Source organism: Theobroma cacao, chromosome 7 (genome assembly GCF_053813885.1).
Source record: "Theobroma cacao isolate CCN51 chromosome 7, ASM5381388v1, whole genome shotgun sequence".
Classification (NCBI taxonomy): Eukaryota; Viridiplantae; Streptophyta; class Magnoliopsida; order Malvales; family Malvaceae; genus Theobroma; species Theobroma cacao.
The window spans coordinates 4,112,281-4,129,496 of NC_142645.1; the positions used below are offsets into that span (position 1 = coordinate 4,112,281).

General features: G+C 36.8%; 2 protein-coding genes and 1 pseudogene across 3 annotated transcripts; all 3 read right to left on the reverse strand.

Moving 5' to 3' along the window:
• Positions 1 to 275: 275 nt before the first annotated feature.
• On the reverse strand, positions 276 to 4,234 carry LOC108662948 (G-type lectin S-receptor-like serine/threonine-protein kinase At4g27290). Its single transcript, XM_018125014.2, has 7 exons — positions 2,951 to 4,234; positions 2,606 to 2,740; positions 1,957 to 2,078; positions 1,671 to 1,881; positions 1,301 to 1,538; positions 1,075 to 1,225; positions 276 to 586 (listed from the first exon to the last, which is right to left on the reverse strand). Exons 1-7 carry the CDS (start codon positions 3,753 to 3,755, stop codon positions 281 to 283), a joined length of 1,968 nt encoding a protein of 655 aa, XP_017980503.2. The 5' UTR covers positions 3,756 to 4,234; the 3' UTR covers positions 276 to 280.
• A 3,118-nt stretch (positions 4,235 to 7,352) lies between these two features.
• LOC18593777 (G-type lectin S-receptor-like serine/threonine-protein kinase At4g27290) lies at positions 7,353 to 10,815 on the reverse strand. Its single transcript, XM_018125016.2, has 7 exons — positions 9,517 to 10,815; positions 9,227 to 9,361; positions 8,890 to 9,011; positions 8,605 to 8,815; positions 8,245 to 8,482; positions 8,017 to 8,167; positions 7,353 to 7,945 (listed from the first exon to the last, which is right to left on the reverse strand). The coding sequence occupies exons 1-7, from the start codon at positions 10,775 to 10,777 to the stop codon at positions 7,640 to 7,642; spliced, it is 2,424 nt and encodes an 807-aa protein (XP_017980505.2). The 5' UTR covers positions 10,778 to 10,815; the 3' UTR covers positions 7,353 to 7,639.
• A 1,508-nt stretch (positions 10,816 to 12,323) lies between these two features.
• On the reverse strand, positions 12,324 to 15,624 carry LOC18593779 (G-type lectin S-receptor-like serine/threonine-protein kinase At4g27290; annotated as a pseudogene). The gene is made up of 7 exons (XR_016027477.1): positions 14,389 to 15,624; positions 13,954 to 14,113; positions 13,685 to 13,799; positions 13,400 to 13,612; positions 13,027 to 13,265; positions 12,767 to 12,911; positions 12,324 to 12,696 (listed from the first exon to the last, which is right to left on the reverse strand). The product of XR_016027477.1 is annotated as a G-type lectin S-receptor-like serine/threonine-protein kinase At4g27290 (transcript).
• Positions 15,625 to 17,216: the final 1,592 nt, after the last annotated feature.

Consider the following 17,216-nt stretch of genomic DNA (forward strand, 5'->3'; position numbering starts at 1 on the left):
CATACCATTGAGGAGGAACTTAAATTATAGTACAAGATACAGATGCTAGAATCCACCATAAACCAGCTAGCTAACCTGTCAGAACAAGAACTCCCCTTGCTCTAGAATATGGATATGTTTACTCAAAGAACTTTACTCATGGCAAAGAAGACAGCTAACATTGAAGGACAGAAATGAGAAAAGTCAAAAGAAAAAACCATTGTCATTAATTTTGAAATGTATGAATGTTTAACATACACTCTAAGGAATACTCTTAGAGTTTTTATGGTATGAGGAGCTGCTAACGTGGTTCTAGCTCTGTTATATTTGATCCATATACTGAGAATGGTTCATGCTTGACTGATTTAGAATAAGCCAGTGGCAGATTTCTTTCAATGAAAAAGCCAGGCTGCTTCGGTTGAGGCAATATAGTCTCACCGGACAACATCAGCAGCACCATTGACATGTTAGGTCTGTCTTCAGGATGTCGCTGCACACATAATAGAGCTACATTGATGCATCTTAAGACTTCAGCCACAATATAAGAGTTACCTAATGCATTGTCAATTAGTTCTAGTGGCCTCTCTTCCATCCACAATCTCCATGCCTGAAAAGTTAAAACCAGAAATAATATTATTGCTTTTTTTCTTTTTGAAAAGTAGATTTTATTAGTCATACACCGGTATGCCATTGTTAGTCTCGTGCTGAAGCTGCCAGAGACGCCGGCTTGACAAAAGAAACTGTCCAATTAAAGGGCACGTCTGCTCACATGGATTAGCAGAAGACCCACAACATTCAGCCACCAAGAGTTAAAGAACTCAAAACTGCCTAAACACAAAAAACTACTGCATGAAACAGAAAGCAATCAGCCTAAGACTACTCCTAAGGCTAATAGATTAAAACAAACAAAAACAAAAATAACAGCATTGAGACAAAGGTGTTCCAAACAAAAACAAGGAACTCTAATTCTTTGGTGTCGAACCTATGTTCCAAACCAGCACCGGAGAGGGAACAGCACCTTGACAAGGCCAAGACATAAAGAAATCAACAAACAGCCGCCAGAAAACAAAAATAAACTGTTATAGATTAGCTTACATGTCCAAGAAGATTATGATCATGTTCCGGGTGGGAAAATCCTCTGTTTCTCTTTCCAGCTACTATCTCCAGAACCAAAACTCCAAAGCTAAAGAAGTCAGATTTCATTGAGAAAAGCCCATCGAAGGCATACTCAGGTGACATATAACCACTGCAAAATAATGTTAAATTAGAAGTTTAAAGCTAATATGGAACAGAAGTACCGGACAAGTCTTGCTAAACATACTATGTTCCAACCACTCTTTTAGTATTGGCCTCAGTCTGATCATCCCCAAACTTCCTAGCTAATCCAAAATCTGAAATCTTTGGGTTCATACTATTATCTAGTAAGATATTGCTTGCTTTGAGATCTCTATGGATAATCCTCAATCTAGAGTCATGGTGGAGATAAAGAAGCCCTCTAGCAATTCCATCAACAATATGCATGCGGCTATGCCAGTCCAGAAATTTGCTTCTTGTTGGATCTGCAACCAACAATTGCCATGGCTATAAGCTAAGAACTCAAGCAGAACATCAAAAAAGAAACAAAAAGTAATAACAAAAATGGGAAATGCAAGACTGGCATAAAAAGAAGTTCTGGGATAGTAGGTTCAAACCGAAAATAAAGTAGTCCAAACTCTTGTTAGGCATGTACTCATAGATTAACATCCTTTCATCTCTCCTGATGCAACAACCAAAGAGCTTTACAAGATTGCGGTGCTGAAGTTTGGCAATCAATGTTACTTCATTTTTGAACTCTTCTGGTCCTTGTCTTGAATTCTTTGAAAGCGTCTTTACTGCTATTTCTTGCCCCTCTATCAATGTACCCTTAAATTTATAATGTTCAAAAAATGTTAAGAAATAGTGAGTGAAAGATAAACTTACAGAATATTGCTTATATACCTTGTACACAGGACCAAATCCACCTTGTCCCAGCTGGTTGTTGCTTGAGAAGTCATTTGTTGCCTTAGCTATTGTGGCGAAATCAAATATAGGCAAATCTAATTCTTCCTTTTCCTTTTCACCTGATTATCATTGAACTAGTATAAGATGGATTTTTTTTTTGTGAAAATTCATATGTATTTAAAAACAGAGGATAACAACCTCTGTGGAGCAACAAAAGGATTTTGCCCTGTTTTACACAAATCAAGTAAAACAGTTCAAAATCTTCTTACAAGTTCACTCCTCGAGTTAATAACCCAAACCAAAAAAACTCTCTCCCCCTGTACATCAAGATCACAAGAATTCACATCAACACTCATCTGTACACTTGAAATCCCAACTAGCAGGTAATAACCCAGAAAATCCCAACCCACAACCTATACATACTCACAAAGACTTAAAAAGATCCACCGACCAGCTAGCACACTTGAAATCATAAGATGGATTGACAACTGATTGTAAACATGTCAATTTTCAAATGTAAATCAAATGGCTAATATAGTCTGACATTCCAATTCATTTTTCACAGTCAAATTTGCTTTATTTTCATTTCCAAGAAAAATTTAAATCGTTCATAGATATATTTGTTAATTGACAGGAATTTGCTTACCTACTTTTCTAAGCTTTTTCATCCGAACATACAACAAAAATGCTACTATCGTCATTCCGGTGGCTATAATGACAGAGATGGTTATGATTCCTGCTTTTTTCTTTTCTTTCAGCTTTCCTTTGCGTTGAATGATATCTGAAAGATTGGATACAACTTTGAGGACATCTCCTAAATGTTTGGATAAACTTTAAACTATCTACAGCTAGTTCTGCAACAATAAATGTAAATCTATTTTGTGAAGAGTTTCAATTGGAGCTGAAAATGTAAGTTATTTTCATGCATCAGCAGCAGCACATGTCCAATATCATTGATCAGTCTAAATGCAAATGACAGAAGGAGAATTACTTAGATCTGAAGTGGCCAGCCTGATATAAAGGTCTTGTCCACCCTCAGTGGAGTCTGAGATGTCAATTAGGTCTCCAAACCATAGCAAGCAGCCACGGCCTGCCTCTCTGATATCTAAATTTGCATAAGCTGTGCAAGAGCAATTCTTCAAACACAGTTTCTCGCATTCCTTGAGATTCATGCTCATGTCTGCCCAAGACATCGATGTATCTGGTATTTTTAATCCTGTATGCTTGAGAAAGCTATCTCCATCATCACACGTCAATGGTGTTCTTCGAATACATCCATCTGACCAATCTACAGGATTCAAATCTCTGGAGGATGCTGATCTGCGCACAAAACCTTCCAAGCATGTGCATGGAGGAGACTTATTCGTGGTGCAAGTAGCATATGCTCCACAATAGGCATAGATTGAACACTGATCTGCTTGTAGTGTAGAGAAAACCTCCCAGTCATTTTTTCTCTCATTCCATATGGAACGTTGCATTAGACCTGATGGATTCAATAGGTACCTTGAAAAGATAGAACTGTTTCGAGTCTCATATTTGAAATAGACCTCATTCTTAGTCAAGATGAACTCATATAAATGTACTGGATTAGCTTCAAGCACTGCTTTTCCCCTAAAGTAAACACCATTCCATGGTCCTGCTCTATACAACATTTCAGGTCCCTTCTTAAGAGCAAACTGTGGCAACCCCCGAGGATCTATCCCGAGACTATATTGGCCTGGAGCAGGATTTTCTGTGCTTTTCCAGGATGAGATATGCCTCTCAAAACCAGTGACAAAGTTTCTTCCAATCTTCATTCCTGGTAGAAAGGTATCACAAGGATAATCAAAACTCTGCCAAAGAAGGTTCTTCGGATCATTATCTTTTCTGTCTTTCACCACAAAATTTCCCGACCCCAGGAGTTGTGCAACTGGGTCCTTTGCGTTTCTTGATGTATTGGAAGACCAAACAGCGCTATTGGTGCTGTTCAGAATTGCGAGAATTCCCGTCACTGATACTTAGAACTCCTGCGATATCAGAAATAGAAGCTTCCCTGTTTGCTACCCATACAACAGTCCCACTTGATACTTTCTTATACCAAATTCCTAGATATCGACTCTTAGAATTCCCGGGACTGAAAAATCCCAGTTCAAAGCTTCCACCAGCTGACACAAGGGTCTCACCATCTTTGATGGATTGTCCAGGTTTAATAGTGTTTAGTGCGGAAGTTCTTGTAGTCAAGAAGAAAACCAAACACAGAAAAAGCTTCATTAAGAAACCTTCCATTAATTTGCTAATAATGGATTGCTTTTTGTTTTTTTGCTCTCAAAAAGGTGGATTTTATATATCACTGGTAGAATAGTGTTGGGGGCCTAGCCACCCATAGTCTGGTACAAAGCCAAGACATTTGGGAGGTGGACCGCATGTCCGGAAGATACACAAAAAGTTAAATTGTTAATAGATACATTTGTTATTTGATAGTGCTTTTAGTTGGTAACTGAATTTTCTTACCTGCTTTTCTAAGCTTTTTCATCCGAACATACAACAAAATTGCTACTATCATCATTCCGATCGCTGCAATGACAGAGATGGTTATGATTCCTGCTTTTTGCTTTTCCTTCAGCTTTCCTTTGCTTAGATCAATGCTGGAGTTTGGACAGCAAACGTTAAAGAGAAGTGCTGAAGTAAGGCTTGCTGTTAAGACCAAAGCAAAGTAAAAACATTAAGGGCAGCCATACTTATGATGGTTTAATGACAGATTACTCGTTTCAGTCAAAATGTCAGTTAGGCATGGTTTGACAGTGTGTTAGTTAATTTTTGTGTAATGAGGTGCATTGTAAACCTTGTATTTCATATATATATATGACCTATGAATGAAAAAAGGAATGTTAGCCTCTTATTTCTCTATCTCTCTCTGTTTTATCTTTTTAATTTCTTCTTCCTGGTTTCTGGTTGTACAATCAATGCTGCTGCATTCATCTTCACTGTGCAATGTCTGAGTCATGATCCTGCAATGCTACAAAACAACAAAGAACATAATTTTTGAGGATATACAGTGAATTATTGACATGAAAATTGACATTAAAACAGAAATGCATCCCTGGTTGTGAATATGCATTCCTAATATGAGAGATTTTTTTATATTTCAACAAATGAAGGCCTATCAGAGTATTAGTCATGGTTTAATGTATTTTCCTGAATACAAGAGACTTGATGAATTGACAATAACAAAGTGCATTTGGGTTACTCAACTGGAAATTTCTAAGTCTATTGTTGTGGACCATGGACAAACAGAAAAGATTGAAATAAGAAATGTGAAAACAGAGATAACATGGAAAGAGTTGCTGCTTTGACTGTAACTTTTACGTTTCTGACTGGTAGGCATTCTTGCAATTAAATTACTAATGTCAAAGGCGGAGGCCACCCTTACCAGTTAAGTTAGAATACATCTTTGAGATTTCTAAGAATTACTTATATCCCATGTCTGTTATTTATATTTTTTATCAAAAAAAAAAAGTAAAGCTTGTCAGGCTTGCATCTTTTATTGCCTCTCAAGGTTTGCTGCTGGCACCATCCACCAGCATTTAGAGACAGAAGCTCTGTTTTCTGGGTGCTAAAATAAGAGTGAAATGAACTTTCTAGTAAATAAATGGAAAACAAATATTATGCAAAAGGAAGTCTTGATTTAGGTCCTAGTCCTCCTTAGAATAGTCCCAGCTTTTGATACATGCATGCAAAATTGTCAAAACACCAAAGTCATCATAAACTATTTCTGCTGAAACAATAAGGTCTTGTGCATTGCAACGTTTTGTTTTTTCCATTCACTTAGCAGATCCAGATGGGTCCCATATGCTGAAAATTATGTCTAATTTAATTGATGCAGCTTCTTGGTCATTTCCTCTAGTTAATGGAATAGAAATTCTCTGCCCCCACTTGGTGTCCTGATAGGTTCCTAGTTAATGATACCCAAGGTGGAATAGTATTGCTCAATCCCAAGGTGGAACAACTGAGGACCAAAGCAACATTGTGCAAGCCTGTGCTAATTATTTTTTTTCAATAAATTCAAGAAACTTTTTTCAACCTATTAAATGAACTTTGAAGCGTTCATGGTGTAAACTTGTATTCTTACAGCAGTTAGAGAAGTGCCTTAACACATTTCTTAGATCATTACTTTCATGAACTGCATAAGTTTCCTATTATCTTGGTTTAAGTTATACAAGAAAAGGTGGGTGGATGGTGTTGAAATCTGGTGCTCTATTTTTCAGTAGCTGAGGTGGAGAAACGCGGGAAGTTCAAATGGAAGAACACTTTAGCGCCGTTTTATTTCTTTACTTTGTTTGACTTTTTACTTTTACCGTTGTCTGCTTATTGTGGTTATTTTCTTTTCCCAAATGTTAGGATTCGGGTCTCGTTTCTTTGTTTTTCTTCCAAAACTACACATTTGGGTAGTTGAGAGAATGTCTGGTGTCAGGGAATATCTCATCATTCCCAGAGCACCTAGAAAGTGGAAATGCCAGGTGGATGTTTAGCCAGCTGGTTCCTTTTTACCTTGTTTCTCTTTCTTCAGTCATGTATGTATAGTTGGCTACTGAGTAAATGAAGTGTGGCTGTGCACATCGTTTTTGTGCTGACCCAAAATCTTCTCTTTCCTCTCCATTGATTATTCTCTCCGTTTTTCATCCGTCTTTTATATTTCCAGATTTTATCAAACCCTCGACAGATGGCAGATAAGGCATATTCCAAGATCAGGTAACGAAAGGGCTGATTATTATGCTAAAAGGGAGGTGGATAGAATAAATGACTTGTTATGAGTTTATCCTTGATTGTGTGGTTATGGAAGTGTGTATGGGGGAGACACCCTCATGGCGGATTCCTTCCTGTGTTTTGAAGGTCTGGTTCTATGATGCTGCTTCCTCGGGGGATAATCTATTTTACGTTGTCTGTGTTCTCTAATGCCAGAGGGAGTTTTGACCTTGTCCTGTTGTCAACTGGAAGCGGCGAAGAGTGCACGGAGATGTAAGAGGTGGAAACAGCCCTGGAGGCTATGCTTGCTTTTCTTACTTGTTCTGCACTTTGAGAGACGCTATGCTAGACATCTGGTCTGGTTTTTTAGATGTGTAATGTTTGTTCCCTCTGTTAACATGGCCTCCAGGATTAGGAAGTTTTTGTGGCAGGGGATGTATAGTTCACAGGGTATTGACTCGGCCGTGTTTTTGCAAGCCAGTTAATTGACAGTATTCTGACTGCTATATCTCAGCTGAATACAGTCCTTTTGTATGTAAAACAGTTCTTTTTGCTATGAATCAAAGTTGACTTTCGAAAAAAAAAAAAGTGATACAATATAAAATGCCAAACAACTAACAACCTCAAGGAATAGCTAGGTGTTAAACCTTAAGGTATTCATCTACTAAATATAATAACATACCAGTGAGGAGAAACTTGTATTATAGTAAACGATGCAAATGCTAGAACCCACCATAAACCAGTTAGCTAACCTGTCACAACAAGAATTCCCCTTGCTCTAGACTATGAATATGTTTACTCAAAGAACTTTACTCATGGCAAAAGGAGACAGCTAACATGGAAGGACAGAAATGAGAAAAGTCAAAAGAAAAAACCATTGTCATTAATTTTGAAATGTATGAATGTTTAGCATACACTCCTAGGTATACTCTTAGAGTTTTTATGGTATGAGGAGCTGCTAACGTGGTTCTAACACCGTTACAGTAGATCCATATGCCGAGAATGGTTCATGCTTGACTGATTTAGAATAAGCCAGTGGCAGATTTCTTTCAATGAAAAAGCCAGGCTGCTTCGGTTGAGGCAATATAGTCTGGCCGGACAACATCAGCAGCACCATTGACATGTTAGGTCTGTCTTCAGGGTGTCGCTGCACACATAATAGAGCTACATTGATGCATCGTAAAACTTCAGCCACAATATAAGAGTTACCTAATGCATTGTCAGTTAGTTCTAATGGCCTCTCTTCCATCCACAATCTCCATGCCTGAAAAGTTGAAACCAGAACTGATATTATTCTTTGAAACAGAACAATAAACTGTTATAGCTTAGTCTTACATGTCCAAGAAGATTATGGTCATGTTCCGGGTGGGAAAATCCTCTGTTTCTCTTTCCTGCTACTATCTCCAGAACCAAAACCCCAAAGCTAAAGACGTCAGATTTCATTGAGAAAAGCCCATCAAAGGCATACTCAGGTGACATATAGCCGCTGTAAAAAGTAATGTTAAATTAGAACTTTAAAAGTAACATGGGACAAAAGTACCAGACAAGTCTTGCTAAACATACTAGGTTCCGACCACTCTTTTAGTATTGGCCTCAGTCTGATCACTTCCAAACTTCCTAGCCAATCCGAAATCTGAAATCTTTGGGTTCATACTATTATCTAGTAAGATATTGCTTGCTTTGACATCTCTATGGATAATCCTCAATCTAGAGTCATGGTGGAGATAAAGAAGCCCTCTAGCAATTCCATCAACAATATGCATGCGGCTATGCCAGTCCAGAAATTTGCTTCTTGTTGGATCTGCAACCAACAATTGCTGTGTCTATAAGCTAAGAACTCAGGCAGAACATCAGAAAAGAAATAACAAAAATGGGAAATGCAAGACTGGCATAAAAAGAAGTTCTGAGATAGCAGGTTCAAACCGAAAATAAAGTAGTCCAAACTTTTGTTAGGCATGTACTCATAGATTACCATCCTTTCATCTCTCCTGATGCAACAACCAAAGAGCTTTACAAGATTGCGGTGCTGAAGTTTAGCAATCAATGTTACTTCATTTTTGAACTCTTCCAGTCCTTGTCCTGAATTCTTTGAAAGTCTCTTTACTGCTATTTCTTGCCCCTCTATCAATGTACCCTTAAAATTTATAATGTGTAAAAATGTCAAGGAATAGTGAGTGAAAGACAACTTATAGGGTATTGCTTATTTACCTTGTACACAGGACCAAATCCACCTTGTCCCAGCTGGTTGTTGCTTGAGAAGTTATTTGTTGCCTTAGCTATTGTGGCGAAATCAAATACCGGCAACTCTAGTTCTTCCTTTTCCTGTTCACCTGATTATCATTGAACTAGTATAAGATGGATTGACAACTGATAGTAATACTGAGAATTTTCAAATTTAAACAAAATGGCTAATATAGTCTAACATTCCAATTTCATTTTTCACAGTCAAATTTGCTTTATTTTCATTTCCAAGAAAAAAATTAAATTGTTAATAGGTATATTTGTTATTTGATAGTGCTTTTCGTTGGTAACTGAATTCGTTTGCCTGCTTTTCTAAGCTTTTTCTTCCGGGTATACAACAAAAATGAGACTATCATCATTCCTGTGGTTATAATGACAGAGATGATTATAATTCCAGCTTTTTGCTTTTCCTTCGACTTTCCTTTGCGTTGAATGTGATCTGAAAGATTTGAAGAATGATAGAAAAAGTTCTGAGTTTGAGCACATCTCCTAAATCAATTGCTGCTGAGAATGTAAATCTTTTTCATGCATCAGCAGCATCACATGTCCAAATTCAGTGATCAGTCTAAATGCAAAAGACAGAAGGAATATTACTTAGATCTGAAGTGGCCAGCCTGATATAAATGTCTTGTCCACCCTCCGTGAAGTCTGAGATGTCAATTAGGTCTCCAAACCACAGCAAGCAGCCATAGCCTCCCTCTCTAATATCTAAATTTGCATAAGCTGTGCAAGAGCAATTTTTCAAACACAAATTCTCACATTCCTTGAGATTCATGCTCATGTCTGTCCAAGATATCGATGTATCTGGTATTTTTAATCCAGTCTGCTTGAGAAAGCTATCTCCATCATCACACGTCAATGGCGTCCTTCGAATACATCCATCTGACCAATCTACAGAGTTCAAATCTGTGGAGGATGCTGAACTCCGCACAAACCCTTCCAAGCATGTACATGGAGGAGACTTGTTGGTGCTGCAAGTGGCATATGCTCCACAAAAGGCATAGATTGAACACTGATCTGCTTGTGCTGTTGAGAAAACCTCCCAGTCATTTTTTCTCTCATTCAGTATGGAACCTTTTATTAGACCTGATGGATTCAATAAGTACCTCGAAAAGATGGAACTGTTTTGCATCTCATATTTGTAGTAGACCTCATTCTTATTCAAGACAAACTCATACGAATATACTGGATTAGCTTTAAGCACTGGTTTTCCTGTAAAGTAAACACCATTCCATGATCCTGCTCTAAACAATATTTCAGGTCCCTTCTTAAGAACAAACTGTGGCAACCCCCGAGGATCTATCCTGATACTATATTGGCCTGGAGCAGGATCTTCTGTGCTTCTCCTGGATGATATATACCTATCAAAACCAGTGACAAAGTCTTTTCTAATCTTCATTCCCGGTGGAAAGGTATCACAAGGATAATCAAAACTCTGCCAAAGAAGGTTCTCCGGATCATTATCATTTCTGTCTTTCACCACAAAATTTCCCGACTCCAGCAGTTGTGCAACTGGGTCCTTTGCATTTCTTGATGTATTGGAAGACCAAACAGCGCTATTGGTGCTATTCAGAATTTCGAGAATTCCCCTGTCACTGATACTTAGAACGCCTGAGGTATCAGAAATAGAAGCTTCCCTGTTCGCTACCCATACAACAGTCCCACTTGATACTTTCTTGTACCAAATTCCTAGATATCGACTCTTAGAATTCCCGGGCCTGAAAAATCCCAGTTCAAAGCTTCCACCAGCTGACACCAGAGTTTCACCATCTTTTATGGATTGGCCTGGTGTAATAGTGTTTAGTGCAGAAGTTCTTGTAATAAAGAAAAGAAGCAAACAGAGAACAAGCCCCATTAAGAAACCTTGGATTAGTTTGCTAATAATGGACTTTGTCTATTCAAAGACAGTAATAATTGATGCAAGGAGGAGTTTTAGAAAACTAAAACGAGCTCTAGTTTCTGGTAGATCCTATCCCACGTTTGTAATGTTTTTTAAACTGCCATCAGCAGTCCTCAGTAATAAGAACTTAATTTTTGAGGATGTACAGTTGAAGCATTGACCTGACAATTGACAATAAAACAAAAATGCATCCCTGGTTGTGAATATGAATTCCTAATATGAGAAATTTTTGCATATTTCAACAAATGAAGGCCTATCAGAGTATCACCCATGGTTTTCTATGTTTTCTTGAATCCAAGAGACTCATTGAATTGACAATAACAAAGTTCATTTACGTTACTCAACTGGAAGTTTCTAAGTCTACTGGTGTGGCCCAAGGACAAACAGAAAAGATTGACAAAGGAAATGTGAAAACAGAAATAACATAGAAAAAGTTGCTGCTTTGACTCTAATTTGTGTGTTTCTGACTGCTAGGCAATCTTGTACTTAAGTTACTAATGTCAGAGGCAGAGGCCACCCTTACCAAGTTGAGTTAAAAGTACCAAGTTCTATCCAAATTTTTGGAAACAGGGAATACATCTTTGAGATTTCCAAGAATTACCTATACCCCATGTCTGTTATTTACGTTTTTTATTATTAGAAGGACAGCTTGTCAGGCTTGCATCTTTTATTGCCTTTCAAGGTTTGCCGCTGGCACCATCCACCAGCATTTAGAGATAGATAAGTAGTGCTTTCTGGGTGCTGAAATAAAATTGAAATGAACTTGTGATACCCAACATCTCATATGTAATGTGAATGTGATTGTTAAGACTTATATAATAATTTAAATTCACCACTACTAGTAACTTGAGCTTAAATTTTTACAGGTCACGTGATTTAGGCTTAAAAAACTGCTGGACCAGTGATTGGACTTGAGTAGTTACAAATGATATCAAAGCATAATTTTATTTCTCAAATAATAGCTTCCTAGGACAGGTACAATTTCTAGTGCATGTCTCTGTCAGATGGTAATAGAAAGTTCAAAATTGTTGATATTACACCTTGAATCAAGGTTTCAAAGAACTATCTGCCCGGTTTGACTGAAGCAGATACAGCTGGCTTCCATTTGATTAAATTTTTTTCTGTTCTGTCATACATGCAAAGTTTTATTTGTCAGTGGAGCAGCTACTCAGTCATTTACCTTGAATTAAACTAAACAAAAGAAGTCACAAGGTAAACCCCATTGGCAGTAAGTCATCTTTTAAAGTCTAATCATAAAAGCTTAATTTTGTGATTTTGAATGAATGAAAGAAATTTTTAACAATTAATCAGTAAATGATCATAGGCATGATGAAGTTCCAATTCGATGGCAACATCAGGATGCTTTTAATTACGTTTGCAACCTTTAGATATTGGTAAACAACTGCATCAATTGAATTTATGACAGACATTGCTGTAGATTTTTCAAGTTCACAGTAGAACTTTACTGATAGCAGAAAAAGAGAAAGCAAGCACCAAGAGATAACAAAGAAATAATTTCCATTAATTGTGACACTGTCCTGTTACGATTTCTTTCTGTGATATGATAGCTTCTAGCATAGCTCTAACAAAGTAATTGTGAATTCATTTGATTGAGATTCATGCTTGCTTGATGTGGACTTGGTTGAATGCAGTTTTCTTTCAATGAAATAGCCAGGCTGATTTGGTTGAGGCAAGGTACTGTCACCAGCCAACATAGACAGCACAGATGACATGTTTGTTCTGTCATCTGGGTGCTGTTGCACACATAAGAGAGCTACATTGATGCATCTTAACACTTCAGCTATAATGTAAGAATCGCCTAGAGCAGTGTCTATGGTTTCCACAGTCCTTTCTTCCTTCCACAGTCTCCATACCTGAGAATTGGAAAATCAGACAATTTGTTTACTTGAAATAGGAGTTTGATATTGTGTCATTTAGGCTTACATGTCCAAGAAGATTACGGTCAGGTTCTGAGTAGCCCCTTCTTTTCTTCCCTGTTATTTTCTCCAGGATCAGAACTCCAAAACTGAAGACATCAGATTTCATCAAAAAACGTCCATGAAAGGCATACTCTGGAGACATATATCCACTGGGAATATTTAAAAAAAAATAAACCGTGAACCTTGAAAGCGCCTTTCAAAAAAAAAAAAAACACCTTGAAAGCAACATGAAGAAAATTACTGATAAAGTTTAGTAATACATACTATGTTCCAACCACTCTTCTTGTCTTGTCCTCAGTCTGATCTCCACCAAATATCCTAGCCAAGCCAAAGTCTGATATCTTCGGATTTATACTATTATCTAGTAAAATATTGCTGGCTTTGAGATCCCCGTGAATTATCCTTAGTCTAGAGTCATGATGAAGATAAAGAAGCCCTCAGTGCAATTCCATCAACAATGTGCGTGCGCCTATGCCAGTCCAATAATTTGCCTCTAGTTTTGTCTGCAATGAAGCTTAAAACTCAGGTTGTGCTTCATTGAATCTCAGATTAAAAAGTTAGAAACAAAGATGTATATGTTAAGATTTCCACGAAGAGGGAGAACAGCAGAAATGTGCTGAGATTAGAGAGTTCTAACCAAAAATAAATCAGTCCAAACTTTTGTTGGGCATGTATATTCATATATTAACATTCTTTCATCTCCCTTAATGCAACAACCAAGGAGCTTTACTAGATTGCGGTGTTGAAGCTTGGCAATCACTGTAACTTCGTTTTTGACCTGTTCAAAGCCTTGTCCAGAATTCCTTGAAAGTCTTTTCGCAGCTATTTCTTGCCCTTCTATCAACATACCCTTGAATTCGTAAGGCACAAAATGTTAAGACACATTGAGAGGAAGATAACTGACTGCATACTGATTCATTACCTTGAACACATGACCAAAGCCACCTTCTCCCAGCTTATTGTTGCTTGAGAAGTTATTTGTTGCATTAGCTATAGTTGAAAAGTCAAGTACAGGCAACTCCATCTTTTCCTGATCTCTATCTTTTCATTCCAGAAATAGATAAGATCCATTGGCTACTTATCTTGATATTAACAGCCTTATTATCAAAATTAACCAGCACGTGAAACTTGACATGTCTGATTCATTTTTAACATTTATGAAGGCTTTATTTTGGTTTTTATACAACTAACTAGTTCGGTAATTAAGTTTGTTTACCGTCCTTCTTGAGCTTTTTCCTTCGTATGTGCAATGCAAGTACCAGTATCATAATTCCTGCAGCTACTATGATGGATATGGCAATTTCTAATGCTTTCTGCTTTTGCTTCAACTTCATCTTTCTTTGAATGTGATCTGCAGTTTTGGAAGAAGATTCATCAAATAAGGTTTGATCATTTAGCAATATATCCTAAATTAGTCCATAAAGTGAAAAAAAAGAAAAACTGAAAGCAATAAAAGGAAGAAAAGAGAGGTAATAAGAAAAATCCAAGGTGTTACTGATTATGAAGTAGCAAGGAGAAAACCCCATATCACCAAGTCCAAGTTGTTTTCATTTACTGCTACTGAAGCCAAATTATTTTCACAAACAGAGAAAAATGTTGCAGAAAGGAATGGTAAAGAACGGCTACCTAGCTCAGAAGTAGCCAGCCGAATATAGAGGTCTAGTCCATCCTTACTGAGTTCTGTCATGTTAATCAGTTCACCAAACCAGAGCAAGCAGCCAGTTCCTTCTTTTGGATCTAAATATGCATATGCTGTGCAAGAGCAGTTTCTTGAACACAATTCCTGACAGTCCTCCAGACACATGGTGTTGTTAGCCCAAGCATGTGAAGTATCTGGAAATTTCAACAAAGTCTGCTTGAGAAAGCCATCTCCACCATCACAAACCAATGGTGTCCTTCTAAGACATCCCTCAGACCAATCTCCCGTATTCCAATCACCAAATGCTGGGGATTTGGGTACGAATCCTTCCCGGCATGCACATGGAGGAGACCTGTTGGTGCTGCAGGTAGCATATGCGCCACATAGAGCATAAGCAGCATACTGATCTGCCTGAGGTGTAAAGAAATCAGCCAATCATGGTTCCTTTCGTTCCAGATGAACCGTTCCATGAGACCTGACGGGTTCATTGCATACCTTAATAGAACGGAATTGTTTTGGAGCTCATATTTGAAGTATGTCTCCTTCTTGTTCAAGACCAACTCATATGAACATAAAGTACTTGGTTTAAGATTAGGCCTCCGGCTTAGGAAATAATGACCATTCCTGACCACTATTGTGGGAGTCCACGGGGATCTATCCTTAAAGAATATTCGCCTTGAGCTGGATCATCTATGCTTTTCCAGGATGATATATATATCTCAAAACCAGTGTCAAAATTTCTTCCAAGCTTCATTCCTGGTAAAAAATTATCACAAGGATAATCAAAACTTTGCCACATAAGGTTCTCCAGGTTACTCTCATTTCCGTCTTTCACTACAAAATTCCCTGGCTCCGATAGCTGAGCAACTGGGTTGTGTGCTGTTCTTGACGTATTGGAAGACCAAACAATGCTTTCTGTGCTATTCTGAAGAGCCAGAATTCCTTGGTCACTGAAACTTAGAACTCCTGAGAATCAGAAATAGGAGCTTCTTTGTTGGCTACCCATACAACAGTAGTAGTAGATACTTCGTACCATACTCCTAAATATCGGCTTTTTGATTTTTCTGGGCTGAAAAATCCCAATTCAAAGCTCCCATTAGCTGAGACAAGAGTTTCACCATCTTTTATAGATTTTCCAGGAGTAATGGTGTCTAATGTAGAGGCTCTTATAACAAAGAAAAGAAACAAGCACAGGAAAAGTTCCATTGAAAAGCCTTCTATTTCTCAATTTCTAGTCTTGCATCTCGTTTTCAAATTGATGACGGTTATGCATAATGCAGGGAGGAAAGTAGAGTGAGCCAAATGGAATCACCCTTAAGTCTTTGACGTGCCCTTCGGCATGGAAAAGTGCTAAAGGCAGTATATAGCTTAGTCCCTAAAATTCATGAATGATGGCATAAGTGAACCACAAAGGTTGAAAATTCCTGAGACGATACTGTAAACAAAAATGAAAAAAGAATCATGACTTTTCAATATGCCTGAATGCGTTTAACAGTGACTTGATAATATTTAACAATTCTTTGCATCACTTAGGTGGAACTATATAAGATCTTTGATTTTCCATTTTTGCTCAGGATGTTAATTATGTCTCAATCTCAAGGATGGAGATCATAAACAACTGTGACAAAGTTGAAAAGCAGTTCAACAGATAGTCAAACAACAAATGTTAAAGTCAAATTTTATGAAAGAATGACTCTGATGGGCAGCTGCCTATCTTGACCTCTAAAACAGGGTAAAAAAAAAACAAAAACCTAATTTCACTGACTATTCTATTCAGGATTAAAGTGTTGAATTTTTAAAAGAAACTAAACCTTTGTAAGGATGAAAATCAATGGAAGAGGAAAATACAGTGACGAAGGAAAGGGATATTTTTCTCTCACACAAGCATAATCAACACAAATACAAGAGAAACAAACTAGAGGACCCTACACACCTGTCTGGTGTATTTGCAGACAAAAGAAGATAGGCCGCGTGGCCATTACAATAAATGAGGCAAACAACCTGCTAAGCAAAAGGAATAAAATAGCAAAATAAAAAGAAACACGTGTGTCACGCACTGAAGGCAGAAACCGAAGAGGAGAGTTACACGTCATGAAGTGAGAAAAATACGAGAAAAGCAGGGGTGGAGCCTCCTTATGGGATGGGGAAGGGGGGCCACGGCCCCCTTCAAAATTTTAAAATTTTTTTTAATTTTTTTTAATAACCCTTTCAAAATAATTTTTTATTTAATAATTAATACAAATGAAGAACAATAAAATAATTTTATATGTTTGACTCAATTTTAAAATTTTTTTAATTTATATTGTTATTATTTTATTATTTATTTATTTTTATTCTATTTACTCATATGCTTTAAATTTTTATAAATTTTGTTTATAAATTTTTATAAACCATCAATTATATTCTTTTTTTTATTATATCATTTGTAAATTTTATCTTCTACTTGTCATGTTTTTTTTTTTTGATTATGTAGTGTTTATCTTTTATGATTTTAATTTTTAAAAATAAATAAATTATTATGTAATTTTCAAATATAAGTTGTACTGTTGCTTAGAATTTCATCAACATATCATTTTTAATTGAGAATAACTAATGCATTTTAATATGTATGTTGCAAACTTTAAGTAATAAGGATATACATATAAATTAATAAAATGAAATAATTGTATTTCTTTCAATACAACTTTATTTGTTATATATATTTTTAATGGCTCTCAAAATAATTTTTTATTTAATAATTAGTTTTATTATTCAAACTGTTTGACAAAATTAGAGTAATTATGGTTAGCATATTGCTAGTTAAGCCCAACAAATA

What these genes read in the sequence shown, in the direction of transcription:
- LOC108662948 (XM_018125014.2), bottom strand. Translation starts at nt 3,755, where the DNA reads ATGAAGATTGGAAGAAACTTTGTCACTGGTTTTGAGAGGCATATCTCA. An exon ending in TTTGGACTACTTTATTTTCG is followed by an intron (nt 1,539 to 1,670) that starts GTTTGAACCTAC and finishes TGTTGGTTGCAG; the next exon opens with ATCCAACAAGAAGCAAATTT. An exon ending in AAAAGAGTGGTTGGAACATA is followed by an intron (nt 1,226 to 1,300) that starts GTATGTTTAGCA and finishes ATTATTTTGCAG; the next exon opens with TGGTTATATGTCACCTGAGT.
- LOC18593777 (XM_018125016.2), bottom strand. Translation starts at nt 10,777, where the DNA reads ATGGGGCTTGTTCTCTGTTTGCTTCTTTTCTTTATTACAAGAACTTCT. An exon ending in GATTTGGTCCTGTGTACAAG is followed by an intron (nt 8,816 to 8,889) that starts GTAAATAAGCAA and finishes ATAAATTTTAAG; the next exon opens with GGTACATTGATAGAGGGGCA. An exon ending in TTTGGACTACTTTATTTTCG is followed by an intron (nt 8,483 to 8,604) that starts GTTTGAACCTGC and finishes TGTTGGTTGCAG; the next exon opens with ATCCAACAAGAAGCAAATTT.